Raw genomic sequence first — 19666 nt, 5'->3', positions numbered from 1 at the left:
CGCCTTACACTCGCTGCTGCTTTCGCCCACAAACAGGTACGTTCGACCTGCGAATTCGACGCTAAACAGAAACAAGTTACAGGGAAAAAGTTGTTTTAACCGAAGACTGAAAAATGTTTCTTCTTCTTTTTATCATTTGAAATTTCAGTAAAACGGAGCGTAGCTGGCGAGCTAACGTTAGCTAACGGGGCTCAAGTTTAAACAGTTGGCGTTCGAGAAACGGTAAATCTGTTAAATCCGACTGTTTTCTTCCAGTGTCGCTGCTTTCGGACTGACGAAATAAAGAAATGGTGAAAATATCTGTTCTGAAGGTACGTGATCCTTTAATGGCTGTGTTACTGCTTTAATTAGCTAAACGTGGCTCACGGGTTCAGTTTTGATGCCCAGCAGATGTAGTTGGTGTATTTAACCCTTTCACGCACAGTGGTCACTACAGTGGACAGCTATTCAAAGGCTGTTTTCTTGTATTTGTGTCAGTGTTGATGGTGTATTTGCACATAAAACACTACATTGGACACATGTGTCCCTTCATACTCTGCCACCCACTGGTCAGCCCGTGGAGTGGTAGCCACCTAAGTGGACATGTAAAAAAAACCAACCAAATCTTAGAAAAGTATGTTTAAAAAAAAAAATGAAATTCAAAAACCGTCTTTTCATGCCTAAAGATGAATAAAAAAATCCTGATTGTGGTTGTCATGATTCATGTGCTAAAGGGTTAAACCTTTAAAATATCACTTATCACAAAGGTGTTTCAGGTGTGATTACTTGTCACCTCCATAACAGAAGATAGCCTTTATTAGTTCCCCACGTGGGAAATTTGTCACATGTCACTGGGAGAGGGTGAAACAAAATAAGTGTAATAATGAAATGCAAAGATTGAAGACTTTATTTTCTTTAATTTGTCAAAATGTAAGTTAGTTATTTAAGTGAAGTTCAAGCTGAGCATCAAGAGGTGCAAAACATACCTTTCTATGCAGCACAGTGATGATGATGTGTACTTCAAACTGAACTCTGCAGGTGGAGAACCCATCGTGTCTCTGGGGTGCCATTTTGGGTCTCAGCGGCGATGTGGAGACTTCAGAACATTACAAAAAGCTACATTTTCAGATGAACCTCTTCTACCGCGACACCACGCAGGACGTGTGCACGCTAAAGCCTACGTCGTTGGAGGAAGGACGGGTATCAAGACGTCAGAAACATTGTCGCTCCTGCGTTGGGCGAGGTGATAGAGTAAGGAGATTTGTGTGTGCTTTCCTGTCAGGTGTATGTGGTGTACTGGGCGGTAAAGAAGTCGTGGTTTCGGGCCGTGGTGGAGTCGATCTTCGTGGACTCGGTTTCCTGTCAAGCTTGTTGCTTTCTGGTCGACCACGGAGAGAAAGTCGTCGTCCCCTCAGAGCAGTAAGACCAGAGCAGCTTGGGAAAAACTGCTTCCACCTCATATCACACACACAACAGTCGGGTCAGAATAGTGGACACAATATATCTTTAGGCTTCATGCAAGAACATTTTCAGCCTGTAATCTTAAACCTGTTGGGCCTTCAGTTAGACTTTGCAGCGCCTTTAAAGCTGGTTAGATTTAAGTGCTTCAGAATAAAATATAAGGTTTCAGGTTAAATCTAACTGATAATCCTCATATTTAACACATTTAACATAACTGATACTGCTAAAACATGGCTTCCCACACACAGACTTCAGAATCAGAGAGACTTTATTTATCCCCAAGGGGCAATTAAGATACAACAGAGCAGCATGACATTGAAGATAAGGACAGTGCCTAAACAGGCAAAAAGAGTGAGATAATAAATACACAGGATATACAGTATATACACAGTTTTAAAAGTACACAATTTCAAAATTAAAGTGACTGAAAGGTGAATAAATAACTGTAAGTGACTAAAATGGAGTAAAGTGTCGGCAGTATAAAGAGCGTAGAGTAGTTTATGTTTCTGGTGTTGGAAATGTTCTTATCGGCTGGAGCTAAAAAGCAGAGGGGCTTTGGGGACAAAGGTGGCGCTCCTCCTCTCAGTCCTGCAGGAAATACAGCGGAGGCGCCGCCCAGAGGGGAGCATTGAAATTACAGGGTTCGTACGGGTGCTTGAAATCATTGAAAATACTTGGATTTTAATGTTGTCTTTTCAAGGTTTGAAAAGTGCTTGAATATCAGATGTGGTGCTTGAAAGTGTAGCTGTATTTCATTCACCACAAATAACTATCTGATTGAATAGTTTTCTTATCAGATAGAGAAATAAAATGAGTCGCAAAATGTAGAGGCAAATTTTCCCCGCCTGGCTGCCTTGTGTCTGTTTCAATATGTGACCCCACCCCTCCCTCGGACAGTCGAGGATGAGTGCGCTAACACAGCGGTCCCCGGGCCTCGGACCGGTACCGGTCCGAGAGTTGAGGCTCAGGTGTGAAATGTGTGGTTTTCAGGGTTTTTATCGTTTACTCAGTTTTCCTGGGTCTTTTCACGTGTGTTATGAATAAATCTCCTTTTTTTCGGTACTGGTTTTATTTTGTTGTATTTATCCGCGACACCTTAAAGGCCGGTCGGTGAAAATATTGTCGGGCATAAACCGGTCCGTGGCGCAAAAAATGTTGGAGACCGCTGCGCTAACATTCCTGTAGGTCGCTGTTTTAATGAGTGTTTGATGGAAAACAACAATGGCGGAGTTTGCGCTCTCCAGTCGCATGATAGTTGAGTCCTAGTAAATAATTTTCCAGTACGTGTACGTTACACACGCTATTTTTTAAAATTATGATTATTATTTTGCTATCAGACTCGCTGGAGAAATGATTGAAATGCACTGAGTGTGATGCAGTATGGCAGCGCTGTTATGGAATATGCTGTGAACTTAGCTAACATTATTTAGCAGTAATATGAGTTAATTTACTCAAGTGAAAGCTTTAAACATTAGCCTGATACATAACTAGCCAACTTAAGGCTTTCTGGTTAACCCTCTGGGGTCGACGGGCCCAGAGTCTCCATTTCAACTTGGGTCGAACGTGCGGACTTCAAACTGTATACCAGTGTTTAAATTGTGTGATAGGCCACGTAAAACCGATGTTTTTTGTTTTCAATAAAACAGTGGCGTTTACTCCGGGAAGAAACTGTAAAAGATAAGATAAGATAACCTTTATTAGTCCCACACGTGGGAAATTTGTTTTGTCACAGCAGGAAGTGGACAGTGCAAGAGTTATGAGGCAAAAATTAGAATACAATAAGAATAAATACAGTACACAGCTGTACAGAATAGAATAAAATAAAATACTATATACAGTAGAATAAAATAGAATAAATATACAATAAGATAAAAATAGAATACAAATACAAATACTATATACAACTGAGTAAAAATACAACGATGACAGAAAGGATTATTGCACTTAGTGTTATTGCACATGTGTGGATGTGTGTGCTTGATCAGTTAAAGTCTTTATTATGGAGTCTGACAGCAGTGGGGAGGAAAGACCTGCGAAATCTCTCCGTCCCACACCGTGGGTGCCGCAGTCTCCCACTGAAGGAGCTGCTCAGTGCTGTCACAGTCTGCTGCATGGGGTGGGAGATGTTGTCCATCAGGGATGACAGCTTAGCCGCCGTTCTCCTGTCACTCACCACCTCCACTGGGTCCAGAGGGCATCCTAGAACAGAGCTGGCCCTTCGGATCACCCTGTTCAGTCTCTTCCTGTCCCCAGCAGAGATGCTGCCGCCCCAGCAGACCACACCATAAAAGATAGCAGAAGCCACCACAGAGTCATAGAAGGTCTTCAGGAGTGGGCCCTCCACTCCAAACGACCTGAGTCTCCGCAGCAGGTACAGCCTGCTCTGCCCTTTCCTGTAGAGGGCGTCTGAGTTATGAGTCCAGTCCAGTCTGTTGTTCAGATGAACACCAAGGTACCTGTAGCTGTCCACAGCCTCAATGTCCATACCTTGGATGTTCAGTGGTTGCAGTGGAGAATGCTTGTGCCTGCGGAAGTCTACCACCAGCTCCTTGGTTTTACTGGCGTTGATCTGGAGGTAGTTCAGCTGGCACCAGTCCACAAAGTCTTGGGTCAGACCTCTGTACTCCTTGTCGTCCCCATCAGTGATGAGGCCGACTATTGCAGAGTCATCAGAGAACTTCTGCAGGAAGCACTGGGTGGAATTGTGGGAGAAGTCTGCAGTGTAGAAAACGGCGTTTTCTAAGCGCTAGCAAACACGCTTTGCTTGTGAGTGAAAAACAACAGTTATTGGTGAAAAAAGAAAACAACAACTCTTTATCTATTGGTGGAAAAATGTACCATGTTGACCAATCAAAAAAATGATATGGCAACATGTGGCATCTTTTGGGAAGAGGGGGAAGTTTTAGGAGTGAGCGAAAGAGAGAGACAGTTTTGATACGTGAGAAATTTGTGAGGTTTACCGTGTTTGGAGTCTCAAGTAGGGGTGGGCGATATAAACGATATACGATAGGAACGATATGAATTTGGCCAACAATAGAGATTTTGACTATATCGCGATAGCGCATGTTGATGATGTCATCTAGCTGTGCCTGTTGTGGTCGAAAGCATCGCAGCGGCTACAACCATTATCATTATAAGTGCCTGTTGGTTGAAAACCTGCGCCAGAGTTCTGGCAGGCAGGCCAATGATTTTGGAGCACACTGATGCAGTGTGCTGCAGTCTGTTCTTGTTCTGAAGGCTGAGGGAGTGGAACCAGCAGGTAATGGAGAAGGTCATGATGCTTTCCAGGAAGGCGTAGTAAAGTCATCATGATGGGTGTGCTGACTCCAAAGGAGTTGAGTTTCCTAAGGAGGTATAGCCATCGGTGGCACTTCCTGAGAATCTCCTCTGTCTTGGCAGAGAATTTCAGGAGGTTGTCAAAGATGGTTCCCAGGTATTTGTACTCCTCAACTACTTCCACTGGCTTCCCGTGGATGGTGGTGGTGGCTGCCTACTGGAGAAGGTCACCACCATCTCTTTGGTTTTGCTCACGTTCAGTTCAAGTTTGGATCTGTCACACCACTCTACAAACTCCTGCAGAGTGGGCCCGTGGTGCTGTGAGGGGCCTGACAGGAGAACTGTGTCGTCAGCATATTTCACCAGGTGACAGAGCTGTGTGGATCTGCAGTCATCGGTGTAGATGATGAAGAGCAGGGGGGAGCGCACACAGCCCTGGGGGGAGCCAGTGGAGGTGGAATGGAGACCGGAACGTTTACTGTTTAGAGAAGGATAGAAGGAGCTTCACGGTGTCCTTGGTCGTGTCCAAATTCATGGGCTGCATCCTCCTGAGGCCGCATTTGTAGACCGATTACGTCACAGCGACGCGCCGAAGGCTGTTCAAATTCGTAGACTCCTCCGAATGCAGCCGACGGGTGTGTCCTTCGTGACCCACCATATCCCAGAATTCATAGCGCGGCCCAGCCAAACTCCAGTTTCCAATAATGGCGGCCGCTACTAAGTTTTAAAATTACTCATACTAATCTTTCTGGGTCACAAAATAAACTTTTAACATATTTTCAGGCGAGAAAGTAGCTGTGTAAACTTCAAATATCTGCTCGGTTTATCAAGATATCACATATTTGCAAAAGTGCTTCGACGTTTTCGGAGACGTCTGCTACCCACCAGCTCGACAGCTAGCCGGGAGCTCGAGGGTTACTGATGCGGCCGAGAATGGCACATCATTTTCAGATCACCGCGGACTTTCGCTACTCGGGTTAAACGTGATATATAAGTCACTTAGACAACCTACAAATGTTATTGTTGGGCTTTTTTCAATGTTTTGTTTGTTTGTGAGTAAATCGGTTTGACTGAGATTAAAGTTATTAGATTAGATAAAATAAAACTTTATTAATCCCCCTCCTCCTTGGTTTTCACACAGCTGAATAAACGTCAAACAGAAAACTGATTAAACGGAAGTGTGAGACGGTCGAGAATTTACGCCAGTGTCCTGACGGCTGAGTTTATTAAACTCCACCGAGACAGCGGTGACGCTAATCTGAAGGCTAGACCGTCCAATTTCACGGCCATTTACTTCCGGCCTACCCGACCCTCTGAGGACCCGGCCCACGTAGACCGCGAAGGCTGGGTCCTCAGGAGGATGCAGCCCATGAATTTGGACACGACCTTTGTGTGCCAAGAGAGGGACTGTGTTAGTGCATGAGAGGGTGGTGCAGACCTCCTCCAGCTTATCTGGGGAACACTGAACACTTTGCTGTTACACTCAGCTCTCTCTTTACCACAACGAGCCGGTGCACAGTGTCTGCACCGCCGACCCAATCTGTCAGTTTTAAAATATTCCATAACCATCATCTCATATTATTTTGTCTTAAATGTTCTTGTCTTTCTTTAAAAATGGCTCCTATCATTTCTGGATGTCACTTACATTATAATTTCTTGGCACTATCCTATGGAGAACCTTTATTTCCTTTCTTTTTTTCCTTCTTTGCAGTGAGTGTGGGGTGTCAGATTAAGCTACGTGGTCCTCCACCTGTTTTCTTCCTTTTCTGTTAGTTTCTGTTAGTCTTGGTTTATGGGTTTGGAGACAAAAATACAGGAGGCCTATCTGTTACGGAGGAGAATAGGAAGACTTCAGGGGAGTTTTATGAGGACATGCAGACGGTTGGTATGACAGAGGAGGATGCTGGGATAGGAGGAGAGTGAGGTCCATTTTTAGATAATCCGTTACTGATTTATTCCCCTAGGCTCTTATTTTGAAAATCTAAATCTGTGGGGAGCTTTAAAAAAAAAAAAAGGAAAGAAAACTTTTTTTAAAACTGGTTCTGCTGCGTGATTCTAGACATGAAGGTGCAGAGAGCTGCGCTGCATTTACTACCAAATGTTATATGAATGATGAGAGGAAGACTCATGTCAGGGGTGTGTGAAAAAAACAAAACAAAAAAAAACAAGCTCGGGTCCTCTACCAGAGGCCTGGGAGCTTGAGGGTCCTGCAGTATCTTAGCTGTTCCCAGGACTGCGCTCTTCTGGACAGAGATTTCCGATGTTGTTCCCGGGATCTGCTGGAGCCACTCGCCTAGCTTGGGAGTCACCGCACCTAGTGCTCCGATTACCACGGGGACCACCGTTACCTTCACCCTCCACATCCTCTCGAGCTCTTCTCTGAGCCCTTGGTATTTCTCCAGCTTCTCGTGTTCCTTCTTCCTGATATTGCTGTCATTCGGAACCGCTACATCGATCACTACGGCCATCTTCTTCTGTTTGTCTACCACCACTATGTCCGGTTGGTTAGCCACCACCATTTTGTCCGTCTGTATCTGGAAGTCCCACAGGATCTTAGCTCGGTCATTCTCCACCACCCTTGGGGGCATCTCCCATTTTGACCTCGGGACTTCCAGGTTATACTCGGCACAGATGTTCCTGTACACTATGCCGGCCACTTGGTTATGGCGTTCCATGTATACCTTGCCTGCTAGCATCTTGCACCCTGCTGTTATGTGCTGGATTGTCTCTGGGGCATCTTTACACAGCCTGCACCTGCATCCTATTCATGTAACCCCGGCGGAAGGGGCTACATGAATAGGATGATGGACCTGTGTGTGTGTGTGTGTGTGTGTGTGTGTATATATATATATATATATATATATGTGGTTTGTTTTGTTTTTTGGGGGTTTTTTTGCATCTGTTTGGTTTTTAACTCTATCCCCTCTGAAAGGATCCGGGTGGCAATGGAAAACTTCCTTCAGCTGCCTTTCTGGGTGCAAAAGTTCCACCTGGCGGGAATCAAACCAACAACCCTGCGAGTGTCTCTGCTTGAGGAGAAGGCAGAGCTCAAGTAAGGCGAGCTCATCTCACGTAGTTTGGAGGCTACAACGGAGCACATTTGCAGATATTTATTGTGTTTTTCTGCAGACCGTCAGCTCGGTGGGACAGCTCTGCCACGCTCTTCCTGCACAAGCTGCTGCAAGGTGAGTGTTATTGCTGCTGCTTGAACGCCATTAACATTAGTTTTTATGTTTCGGTGCGATGCATCTCTGAGCTCGACTCGTCTTTCATCTCACAGCATCGACCCTAAAGGAGGCCGTGCTGCTTGAACCTGAGTCAGACTCTACCCCTATCAAGCTTTACGTGACTGTTGGTGACATCAAGGTGAAGTTTGACTAAAAAGCCTTTATTTTGCACGCAGACTTGTTTGGAGACATGTGATCACGTTTGTATTAACCTTTCTTAAACAGATCTGTGTGAATGACGACTTGGTGGCGAAGAGGTTTGCCTACTACAGCACAAAATCAGGCGACGGCCTGGAGGAGGGAGACCGACTTCCTGTGATGCTGTCCTACAGCATCTTAACCCAGAGCGTCTCCCCCAAGCCGACAGCACAAACCCAACCGCCTCCCGGTAAACAGATATATGAACTCTGGCTCACCGCTCTCAACACATGTTGGTTTCATCCATGTTTGATTTGTCTGCAACAAATCAAACATGGATCCATCTGCTGCGGTGGCCCCTCAGGAAACAAAGGAAATAAAATACCTGGTAGTTTGCATTAATGCTTAACAACACCTGCTCTTAACAATTGGCTACTTCTCTACCATCATTTCTGCTCTTATGAGCTTTTCAGTCTGAGCTCTGGATCGCTGCAGTGCCATGATTTGTTCTTTTGCATTCATCTTATTGCTGCCGAGCTTTATTTGTCGGGCTGATGGCCTGAAACATGAAAGAGAGTGCACCTTCTTATTCATATGACTGTATTTGTTCCGGTGCTTGTTTCTGTGTCCCAGATCAGCAGAGTCTGGTTGAAGCTGGGGGGGCAGCTGATTGGCTTACAGCTCCTTCCCTGCTTCCTCAGGTATGCAGCCCTGCTAGCTCACTCACTTTTATCTGTGTTCTAATGAAACAACCACATGTGCTGAACTCTCACGTCTCTGCTTTAGATTGTACAACACAAGCTGGTGAAGGCTGGAGGTGAACATCGGTCAGTGGTCACAAAACAACAGCTGTCTCCAAACAGCCAGTCAGGGAGCGGCTCAGACGCAGCTGAGAGGTGAGCGCCCGTTCAGTTGTTCAGTTCAGCAGAGTTCCGATTAAAAGCAACCAAGTGGCCTCTGTTCACTTTTCAGCAGCTCGTCAGACGACGCAGACTCGTCTCTGGCTGCAGCCCTCACAAAAAACCATCAGCTGTTCAGGTGAGTTGGCCACAGTCTCAGATCGCAGGCACATGATGTTTTATATCATCATGTGTGATGGGCTGTCGCCCCCTCCTCACAGGTTTCTACAGTTTATGAAGCCGGGCAGCAGTTCCGAGCTGGCAGCTCCCCAGGTGAGTGCATTTTCCAACATTGCAGGTGCAGGTTGGACCAACTAGGTTCTAACAGCTGAGCCCGCCGTGTACTCCAGCGGTGTCAGCAGGGGGCGCTCATTAATGTACACGTGTCGTGCAGGCATGAATCCTCCTGAAGGTTTGAGTTGATACTTCATGCAGGAGGAAGCATCTCAGTCAGCAGCTGGTTGTTGTAAATGTCCAGTCGGCTTGACGTGCTGCAGGTTTGCTGCACTCGTACAGAAAAAAGAGCAGCTTTTAGATGATGCGCCCACTCCTGACTGAGATTTGGATTTCCACCCGCTCATAGTAAGAACATTTGAGCCTGTGTGGTACGGCTGTGTCAATGGAAAATTGTATTTAGTAGTCAGTATAATCTTTTAGTGATATAAGTTTGCATATGGTAGAATGCTGCATGTAATCATTTGTGTGTAGAAGTATATAGTTGGTGGCATATTGAAAGAATGTCTCATCCTAGGAGGTCTGTAACATTCTAGAGCAGGGCTGCCCAATCCCGGTCCTCGAGAGCTACTATCCTGCAGCTTTTTAGATGCATCCCTACTCCAACACAGCTCAATCAAATGGTTTGATTACCTCTTCAGCATGCCATCGTGTTTGGCAAAGGCCTGATAACAAGCCATTCATTTGATTCGGGTGTGTGGGAACAAGGATGCATCTAAAAGCTGCAGGACGGTAGCTCTCGAGGACCGGGATTGGGCACCCCTGTTCTAGAGTGTTCACCCCCACATCCTAGGAGCATGGGAGAGGTCGTACCTTGTTTTATTGTTTTATGGTAGGATTAACGTAGCTATATTTGTTTTAGTCTAAGTGCCTTTTGGTTTGATGAACTGTTGGACTTTGAGACCAGCAGGTTTAGGGAAGATTTTATGGGGTCACACTCTGACCCCACACACACACACACACTCACTCACTCACTCACTCACTCACTCACTCACTGAAGTATAAAATAAAGACAGGGGCAGTTTCTTAGGCGAGTCTCTCAGTCCGGAGGCCGCCCTTGCTAGCAAGAGTTCTGTGTGTTTCTCTTTGCTGAAGAAGTGTTTTAGAATATATTCCTTAACAGGCTGCTATGAGGTCAGACTCAGGACAGACTTGGTGCTGTTAGTGACTAAACTCTGTTCCATCCTGTGATGTTTCTGAAACTAAAATCCAGAATCTTGTTTGGTTTGTTTTCCCTGCAGGAAGCTGAGGTGTTGCCTCTGATGAGGTAAAAGACAAAAATTAGCCCAGATAGTAGTCTTTATCTGAGCTGATTGCTTCATTTGTTGGGTTCCCCTCACTGACTGCAGTCTGTCCCAGCAGTGAGAAACCAGGAGCTGAGAATCTTCAGAGCTGTCAGGCTGAATCTTTGGTGGATGAAGAGGCAAGGTAGAGTACTCTGCATGAGGAAAAACCAAACCAAATGGTCATACTAAGTACTCTTAGGGGTATGTTGGAGTGCAACAACAGGACCTGCATTTTACATATATATTAGGGGTGCAACGATACTCGTATCGATATTGAACCGTTCGATACAGTGCTTTCGGTTCGGTACGCATATTTATCGAACAATACAACATTTTTAATTTATTTTATCAACTTTCCTTCTGACGATGCTGTCTGTGTTGAGCGCTCAGTGGATCTGCGTTCGACTACTCTGCCTAGGCTGCACTGTCGACGTGTTGGCCGTCCAGCCCCACGCACGGGGCGATCCGCGGTAGCTCGATAACAGAGATTTGCCGTGTTGTGGCGTTAACGTCATTTCAGATTAACGCTGACAGCACTAGTGGGAACACAACGAATATGACTGCACATTTACTCCGACAGCATCCTAGTGCAAAGACAAGTGGAAGCAGACAAAAACAACAAGCACGCATGCTACAAACTTTACCCGAGTCATTTAGACAGCCGTTAGCACAGGATTCTCCTTATAGGGACCTGATATGTTTAATATGCTGCTGAGAATATAGCCCAGAAGAAGCTATAGTATAGCTTTTATTTTGAAAGAGCCATTTCTCTGTAATAAACTCTCTTTTTCAAAGATGAGTGATTCCTCCATCAGATTAATTTTTTTATTACTTTTGTTTCAGCAACATTAAATTTAAAAACTGTACTTTTATAACTTTAATAAATAACAAATTAAAAAGGCATGAACATTTATTTGTATCGAAAAAAATATCGAACCGTGAATCTTTGCACCCGTAATATATTCTTAGATTCTACCAGAGTAAAAATTAGTGTTTCTGTGATGTCGGGCATTTGTGCAGCTCCTTCTCTGTGTAGTTCTTCCATCTTTATCCTTTTATACCTAAACAGAATTCCAGTAGACTGTTCCACATTCCCGGGAAAATCTGATGAGATTAATTAATATTAATAATAATGTGTGCTTTCTCCACATTCAGCATCTTTGTCTTCACTTTAAACGTGTTTCTGATTTTCTCTTTTAATCAGCAGCTCCAGCACATCTGTCGCCTCGGCTCCAGCAGAGGAGACCCAGCGCAGTGAGAAGGACTGGGCCTGTGCACGGTGAGCTGCAGTTTTTCTCTCTCAGGAAGCAACGACACAGGTCAACCTGATAGAAACACGTTACAGGATAGAAGCTCCTGCACACTGTGTTTTAACCATACTGCTCCTGTCTTTGAGCTTTCCTCGATCCCCATAAGACATAAACACTGAGTAAAGACATGAAATGTTTTTCATTTAATTCAATTTTATTTATTTTTTAAATTGTGTTAACTGCACCTGATGATGAAAATACAATTACTGGCTTGGATAAAAGGTGTGTTAATCATTTCTTTGAGTTTGCTTGTAAAATCCACTCACCGGCCACTGTATTAGACACACCTGTATCTAACTGCTTGTTAACAAATATCAGGCCCCGTGTGATTGGCTGATTAGTGAGCAGCAGTTCTCTGGGGAGAAAATGCCTTGTTTAAGGTCAGAAAAGGGCAGAACGGCTTCGAGTTGATAGGAAGGCCAATAGCAAGTCAACCAAGGTGTGCAGAAGAGCATCTCTGTCTTGAAGCAGAAGAGCTACACAGCAGAAACTGAGGCTTCTGTTTACACAGACTCGCCAAAAGTGGACAATAAAAGATAGAAAAACACTGTACGACCTGATGAATCTTTATATCTGCTGCAATGGTTCAGGGTCAAAGTTTGGCATGAACAACATAACAGCATGGATCCATCCTGCCTGTAACTCCACGCCGAGTGTTGTTGCTGACCGTGTCCATCCCTTTATGACCACAGCGTAGCATCCTCTCAGCATCATCTCAGCGGCCTCCACATTCACCAAATCTCACTCCAAAAGAGCATCTTTGAGACGTGGTGAAGCACGCAACAGCTGTGTGATGATGTCCTGTTAACATGGACCAAAATCTCTGAGGAGTGTTTGCAGAAGCTTGTTGAATCTGAGCCATGTAAAATGAAATCGGCTCTAAAGACAAAAGCAGCTCCAACCTGCCACTACCAAGGTGTACCTAATGAAGTGGCTGTGTAGTGTAGTACTATGTCAGGCAGTAATTTGTGTCCAGACTGTTCGACTGAAGTAGTTTCTTCATGTTCTGTCTGTGATGCAGCCTGTTGGAGTTGTTGAATCCACAGGCTCTGAACCCCGATCCCGACGCCCAAGACGCTGTGGTACGTTTACGCAGACAACTCTGATTTAGTTAGAGTGCAAATAAAATTTAAAAAATAATTATTTTACCTCTTAGAAAATATGAAAATGAAAGCCTGTAGATTTATTGGTTGTTACTCATGCAAACACTGCTCATGATGTTATTTAAAGCCTCCTTTGTCCTTTCACCTGGATGTCTCAGGTTTCTCCCCTCGACCCCTGCCGGAGTGGGATTCTGGTGCACGCTACCTCCCCAGCAGAGCCGTGGATCAGTGTGAATGACCCCGCCATCGCAGACACCCTCTGCTGGGTAAACAAGAATACGCCCTGAGTTTGTCATCAGGATCTTTAACATGCTAGGAAACGAGAGTTTAGTGACCTGAACATTCAGGTGTAATTGTAAATGTTGTGAAAGTGGTTTCGTTATTAACAACACAGCATCAGATTCAATTTCAAATTTGAAATGTTCTCAGAAATGGTTCAGAAATACAAATAAAGTTGTTGTTAATTTACTGATTATTTCCTTCATCTAGAGTATTTAAAAGATGGACACACTGCCGCACTTTTTTATTGTTTTTTCAATGAAAGCGTTGAGCATGGGGTTGATTTGAAGTTGAATCTGAGGACGAGTGTGTGCTTACACTTGACTCTGATTGACATAAAGGACATTTTAAATTCAGTAAGATTTTAAACTATCATGTGAGACCATAAGATCACGAGTGCAGGTTTAAGGCACTTGAGCATCAGCTTCCCTTATAGGACACGGGAGTGCTGCTGTCGCCATAATTTTAAAACGCAACGAGGCGCTGTCGCTGTCCATGAGGACCGAGCGATCAGACAGTGAGCGTAGCGATGCTGAGACTCGAGGCATCAGAGCCTGGCCGAAAAAAATCAGCGCCTGGATTTAACTAAGCAAACAGGTAAGAGTGATTCGTAGGTTTCAACTGGCAACAGGTTATTTAACCCTGAAGCAGTAAGTAGCTTCTCATTTCTTAACCTACCGTGTTTGAAGACATGGTCCTGGAGAAGAGAAGCTTTTACTCGAATTGGGATCAAATTATTGTCCTTCATCAAGCAAAGAAATAATGTGGGAGAAACTGAAAGTACAGAAACTGGGTTAAAAAAAAGAGTCCAGCATATTAAAACCTGGGAGGACAGAGGTGAACCATCATCTTTGACGAAGAAACGTGGTCATCATCGTGATCTGACATAACAAATGTTGGTGAAATGTGTACAACGCGAAGAGGACTTGGGACTGAGACTAAACTGCTGTGTTATAGTAACAAAAGCACTTGGTGGTTGGATGGTCTCATGAGTCCAGGTTTAACTGGGGTGGTGCTTCCAGCATTCATACAAACTGTGGAAGATGGTTCTGGAAGTCCAAAAAATGCATCCAACACCACAGAGGTCAGACCGAAGCCCCAGGAAGACTTCACACAGTTCGACTCTTGAATCATCAATTCAAGTTCTTGGTGAAAAATTACTGCAACTCTGGACGGAAGTAGATGTTTATGTGTATGTCAGCTTACCTAAAGGTTATTAGAGGGACAGGAATCCGCACTCATGCCTTTGGTCTCAACAGACTGTAATCCTTCAGTGTCTACAGCTGAAGTAGTTAAATTATAGCCATAAAAAAGAGCAGCTAGGAAGTAACTACTCCGCTAATTACTCATCCTCTGCTGAAAGCCCAGCAGAGGATGTACTTCCTGAGGCAGCTGAAGAAACTCAACCTGCCAACACGGACGATGATGCAGTTCTACACTGCAGTCATCAAATCCATCTTCACCTCCTCCATCACCATGTGGTACGTTGGAGCCACTATCAGGGACAAACAGACTGCAGCGTGTTGTGCGCTCTGCTGAGAAGATGATTGACTGCAGGACCTGTACGCCTCCAAGACACTGGGGCGTGCAGCTCGGATCTCAGCTGACCCTTCTCACCCTGGACACAGTCTGTTTAATCTGCTCCCCTCAGGCAGGAGGCTCCGGTCCATCCGCACCAGAACCTCTCGCCATGAGAACAGTTTCTTCCCCTCTGCTGTTGGACTCATGAACCATATATATATACTTAGCACTTTTAATTTTTATTTAAGTGTTGTCTTACAGTATGTTTTCCTAATGTTGTAAACCTGTGCAACATTTGGCAATAAAACCCTTTCTGTATTACTGATCTTATTTGATAACTATCCGTTTCATCCGCGCTCTCATGTGACTGCTCAGTCTTCTCTTGTGTCAGTCCCTCGCCGCTCTTTAACCTCCATCTGAGTTTCAAACAGTCAGTAGAAAAGGTGGACGTAGACACCACGGCTCACGAAGCATCTGTGTTTTTTGAGTCGTAGTACTGAGACAGCATCTAGTGGGCATTAGAGGAAGTGCGGTTTTTTGGTGGTTTCCTCTCACAGTGACCGTTTGTCTCCAGGTGCAGCGGAAGCAGTACAGCACCTTGTCTCCAGCTGACTGTTACAGCTGGCCAGCTGTGGCTCGAGGATACCATACCCTTGTTATCTCCAGCAGCGCAGACCAGCCGCTCAGCTACCTTACCCCACTCCTTACCCACATCATGCTGAACTCCATCTTCACTTCCCACACCTCCAGCTCAGGGGTGAGTGCACACACAGGAGGCAGGAAGCATGGATGAATTCTGCTTTTGTCACTATCAATTCGTATGTTTGTAGCCCATAGCTGTGCTGCTGTGTCCCGGTTGGGAGAAGGTCCAAGCTGTATATGACCTCCTGGGGGTGAGTAAGGTCTCCCAAAAGCTCTACCCCACAACTGTGCTGCTGGGCATCAACAAGGACGAGGCTAAGAGTGTCAAGATCCCCAAAAACTGTGAGTTAAGCATAACGAGCATCATCGCAGTCTGCTAGGTGGTCGATAAATGATTGATTTACATCAGTAACTATTCAGAATCTTCTAATCTGATTAATTCCAGGCCTGCTGTTGGTGACCACTCCTTTCAGTCTGGTCCGTCTGCTGTCCTGCCACTGCTTCCTCTTCCTGCGGCTGTGCCACCTGGTGCTGGACGAAGCTGACCAGCTCTTCAGTCTGGCTCCAGATGAGGTGATGACTTATGATGTACAACTGTAAATGTGCACACATCGCGTCAGTTTTTAGTTCTGTTTTCATTGACGGGCATCAGATAGGATCAATTCAAATAGTAACCTGTAATAAAACTTATCAGAGGGGTTAGAGAGAATTATTTCCAGAAAATGCAAAGCTTACAAACCTGAATCCAAAAGATAAGCAGAGTACAATGTGCAGGGGTACAGAGGACGTGCAGACTGATTGTGGGGGCAGAAGCCTCGGCAGAGAAGCCCAGGTCTCCAGCCTCCAGCTCACTCAGTGTTCCCAGGACATCCTGGAGAGGCTCTGTAGCCCCCTCAGCTGGCTCCTTTCGATGTGGAATCATTGAACTCCTCATCCTGCCACTCTTAAAAGGACCTCATTTCCACTGCTTGTATCCACCGTCTCCGAGAGCTTGTGACCATAAGCAAGGGTTGGAAAATAACCAATGATTACATCACTAATGATTCTTCTGCTCCACTCTTGCCTCACTCCTGAACAAAACCCCAAGAGACTTAAAGCATATAATTAGTCTGTGACCCGGAGGCCATGGTCCTGCTCCGGCCTCAGACTTTGAGGTGCTAATTCACACGCAGCTGTGAACTGCTCCAGTGTGAGCCTGAGGCTACCTGCTGATGAAGCCAACAGAACCATGCTATCTGTAAAACCCAGAAGTGAGATCCTGAAGCAGAAGCTTTCCACCCCCTGGCTACCCCTGGATGTTCTATCCATGACTCTGTCAAAGATTCAGGTTTGTGTGTCCTTCGAACAGAGAGTGTTTCAGAATAAGAGTCTTTTATTTTGAAAATAGGCTAGATTCTCCAGGCCCTTCCTGCCCAGCTCACCTGCTCTGTGCAGGTTGATGCAGTTTCTGTAAAATACTACATCTAGTGCTATTTTACGTGACAGTTAGCAGAGAAACTCTTCTGCGATCCATCTGGTGAAATTAATATTGAAACTAGAATGTGCTGCAGTTACATCAATGTTATTCCCCGATAGCTGTGTTTGTTTCAAGGAAAAATATGATCTTCTGTTTTATTTGTGAAGTCGTATTTTGTAGTGACGGGAAGTGGTCATTATTGATGGGAATGAGCAGAACGGACAGGATTAGAAATCAGAGGGACAGCTCAGCTTGAGCTGAGGTTAACAAGAGCAGGTGCAACATGTCTGCACGGCCGGTCACACAGGTGGCAACACAAATGTAGAAAGTACAACACAGCATGACACAAAAGTGGCTTTTGAAACTGGAAACAACAGATTTTCAGGCCTGGTGTTCTTTAGCTACATTAAACCAAAAAAAAGTATTTTTTACCATTGATAATATTTTTAAGAGAGTAAACTGCTATTTTGTAGTTAGACGGTGTTTGTAGTTACAAAGAGTTTGATGGTTGGATTTTACCAAGCCTGAAATATTTTTGTTTCTTCTGTCAGATGACGACCATCTTGCAGCACTTCCAGGTCACCTCTGACAAGGAAAGTGATTCCTGTCCTCCACAGCTGATTGTTGTAGCCAAAAGATGGACAAATCACATGGAGGGTTTGTTATCCACTTACATGCCATGCCCCAGCATCGTCATAAGCGTTCCTGAGGAAGCCGCTCTCTATGGTAACGTTCAGCAGGTCAGTAAAAACTTTCCTGTTCAAATTAGGGTTAAACAGTGGTCTCAGTTACCTTTTTTTAAGTATCTGCATAAAATAAGAGTGAAGGGGAAGGAGCTGGGTGCAGTGTGAAGCTGGGCACACACTGTGTGATTTTTGGCCCAGTTTAAGATGATTTTTTAGTTGTGTTACCGTTTTAGGGATCGGCCCGAGTTTCGCCTTAATCACGTGTCGTGCATCGTGTAGTATAGACGGGGTAATAAGACCAGCTCCTGATAAGCAATAGTATGGTTACAAGAACATCAAACCTGTTTAAAATCCTGGTCACCCCTCGTGAGGCTATCACACAGTCTGCCCCAGGGCAGCTGTGGCTACAACTGTAGCTGCCTCCACCAGTGTGTGAATGGGTGGATGACTGGGTGTGTAAAGCGCTTTGGGGTCCCTAGGGGGGGCTAGTAAAAGCGCTATAGAAATACAGGCCAATTACCATTTTTAGCAGCGTCACAAGCCGATTTAGCGCAACCTCTGATACTGTAGATGCGCAAACACAGAAATGTCAGTGAAAAAGACGAAGCGACGCCACAGTGCAGCGTGTGATCTGGACACAAGCGATGGAGCCACAACTTGTAGAACTTTGGCAAGCTCGTCCGAGCCTTTTCGATGTGGCCTGACAAAATTATCACGACCACAATAACCGTGAAAAGAGTTGGATCGTGTGTGGGTGTGTGTTGTATTGTTGATTTTGTGTTGTATATTAGCCATATAATGTAAGTTTTGGTAACACTTCATGTTACCAAGCTAAAATCTGGACACAGTGTGAGCACTCGGGTCACATCGAGCCGTATAGTGCGAGAACATGCATCGTGACCTACGAACTTCTAACCCCTGCGAGTAGAGCAGGGCGATATGGCCAAAAATATTTATCACGATATATATTTGAAAATTTGCGATAATGATATACAGGGAGTGCAGAATTATTAGGCAAGTTGTATTTTTGAGGAATAATGTTATTATTGAACAACAACCATGTTCTCAATGAACCCAAAAAACTCATTAATATCAAAGCTGAATGTTTGTGGAAGTAGTTTTTAGTTTGTTTTTAGTTTGAGCTATTTTAGGGGGATATCTGTCTGTGCAGGTGACTATTACTGTGCATAATTATTAGGCAACTTAACAAAAAACAAATATATCCACATTTCAATGATTTCTTTTTACCAGTGACACCAATATAACATCTCCACATTCACAAATATACATCTCTGACATTCAAAAACAAAACAAAAACAAATCAGCGACCAATATAGCCACCTTTCTTTGCAAGGACACTCAAAAGCCTGCCATCCATGGATTCTGTCAGTGTTTTGATCTGTTCACCATCAACATTGCGTGCAGCAGCAACCACAGCCTCCCAGACACTGTTCAGAGAGGTGTACTGTTTTCCCTCCTTGTAAATCTCACATTTGATGATGGACCACAGGTTCTCAATGGGGTTCAGATCAGGTGAACAAGGAGGCCATGTCATTAGTTTCTCTTCTTTTATACCCTTTCTTGCAGCCACGCTGTGGAGTACTTGGACGCGTGTGATGGAGCATTGTCCTGCATGAAAATCATGTTTTTCTTGAAGGATGCAGACTTCTTCCTGTACCACTGCTTGAAGAAGGTGTCTTCCAGAAACTGGCAGTAGGACTGGGAGTTGAGCTTGACTCCATCCTCAACCCGAAAAGGCCCCACAAGCTCATCTTTGATGATACCAGCCCAAACCAGTACTCCACCTCCACCTTGCTGGCGTCTGAGTCGGACTGGAGCTCTCTGTCCTTTACCAATCCAGCCACGGGCCCATCCATCTGGCCCATCAAGACTCACTCTCATTTCATCAGTCCATAAAACCTTAGAAAAACCAGTCTTGAGATATTTCTTGGCCCAGTCTTGACGTTTCAGCTTGTGTGTCTTGTTCAGTGGTGGTCGTCTTTCAGCCTTTCTTACCTTGGCCATGTCTCTGAGTATTGCACACCTTGTGCTTTTGGGCACTCCAGTGATGTTGCAGCTCTGAAATATGGCCAAACTGGTGGCAAGTGGCATCTTGGCAGCTGCACGCTTGACTTTTCTCAGTTCATGGGCAGTTATTTTGCGCCTTGG

At 44.8% G+C, this 19666-nt stretch overlaps 1 protein-coding gene across 1 annotated transcript in view; it reads left to right on the top strand.

Moving 5' to 3' along the window:
• The first annotated feature begins 269 nt into the window (after positions 1 to 269).
• The window catches only part of tdrd12 (tudor domain containing 12), a 30819-nt gene continuing 11422 nt past the window's right edge, over positions 270 to 19666 (top strand). Inside the window, exons 1-20 of the mRNA XM_085358828.1 lie at positions 270 to 311; positions 1018 to 1179; positions 1262 to 1398; positions 7649 to 7768; positions 7846 to 7901; positions 7997 to 8082; positions 8169 to 8331; positions 8715 to 8782; positions 8868 to 8977; positions 9054 to 9119; positions 9202 to 9253; positions 10456 to 10481; positions 10574 to 10642; positions 11705 to 11779; positions 12832 to 12892; positions 13072 to 13179; positions 15288 to 15470; positions 15544 to 15697; positions 15801 to 15928; positions 17363 to 17551. Of these exons, the coding sequence (XP_085214954.1) occupies positions 288 to 311; positions 1018 to 1179; positions 1262 to 1398; positions 7649 to 7768; positions 7846 to 7901; positions 7997 to 8082; positions 8169 to 8331; positions 8715 to 8782; positions 8868 to 8977; positions 9054 to 9119; positions 9202 to 9253; positions 10456 to 10481; positions 10574 to 10642; positions 11705 to 11779; positions 12832 to 12892; positions 13072 to 13179; positions 15288 to 15470; positions 15544 to 15697; positions 15801 to 15928; positions 17363 to 17551 (2037 nt within the window). The 5' untranslated portion in view covers positions 270 to 287. The remainder of the gene's footprint in view (positions 312 to 1017; positions 1180 to 1261; positions 1399 to 7648; positions 7769 to 7845; positions 7902 to 7996; positions 8083 to 8168; positions 8332 to 8714; positions 8783 to 8867; positions 8978 to 9053; positions 9120 to 9201; positions 9254 to 10455; positions 10482 to 10573; positions 10643 to 11704; positions 11780 to 12831; positions 12893 to 13071; positions 13180 to 15287; positions 15471 to 15543; positions 15698 to 15800; positions 15929 to 17362; positions 17552 to 19666) is intronic.

The sequence above is a fragment of the Diplotaxodon limnothrissa genome, linkage group LG7, assembly GCF_057381915.1.
Source record: "Diplotaxodon limnothrissa isolate DT_005_m linkage group LG7, D_limnothrissa_male_GT1.1, whole genome shotgun sequence".
Taxonomy (NCBI): domain Eukaryota; kingdom Metazoa; phylum Chordata; class Actinopteri; order Cichliformes; family Cichlidae; genus Diplotaxodon; species Diplotaxodon limnothrissa.
The sequence above is the reverse complement of the archived record's forward strand: the minus strand, read 5'-3'. Positions and strand labels throughout refer to the sequence as shown.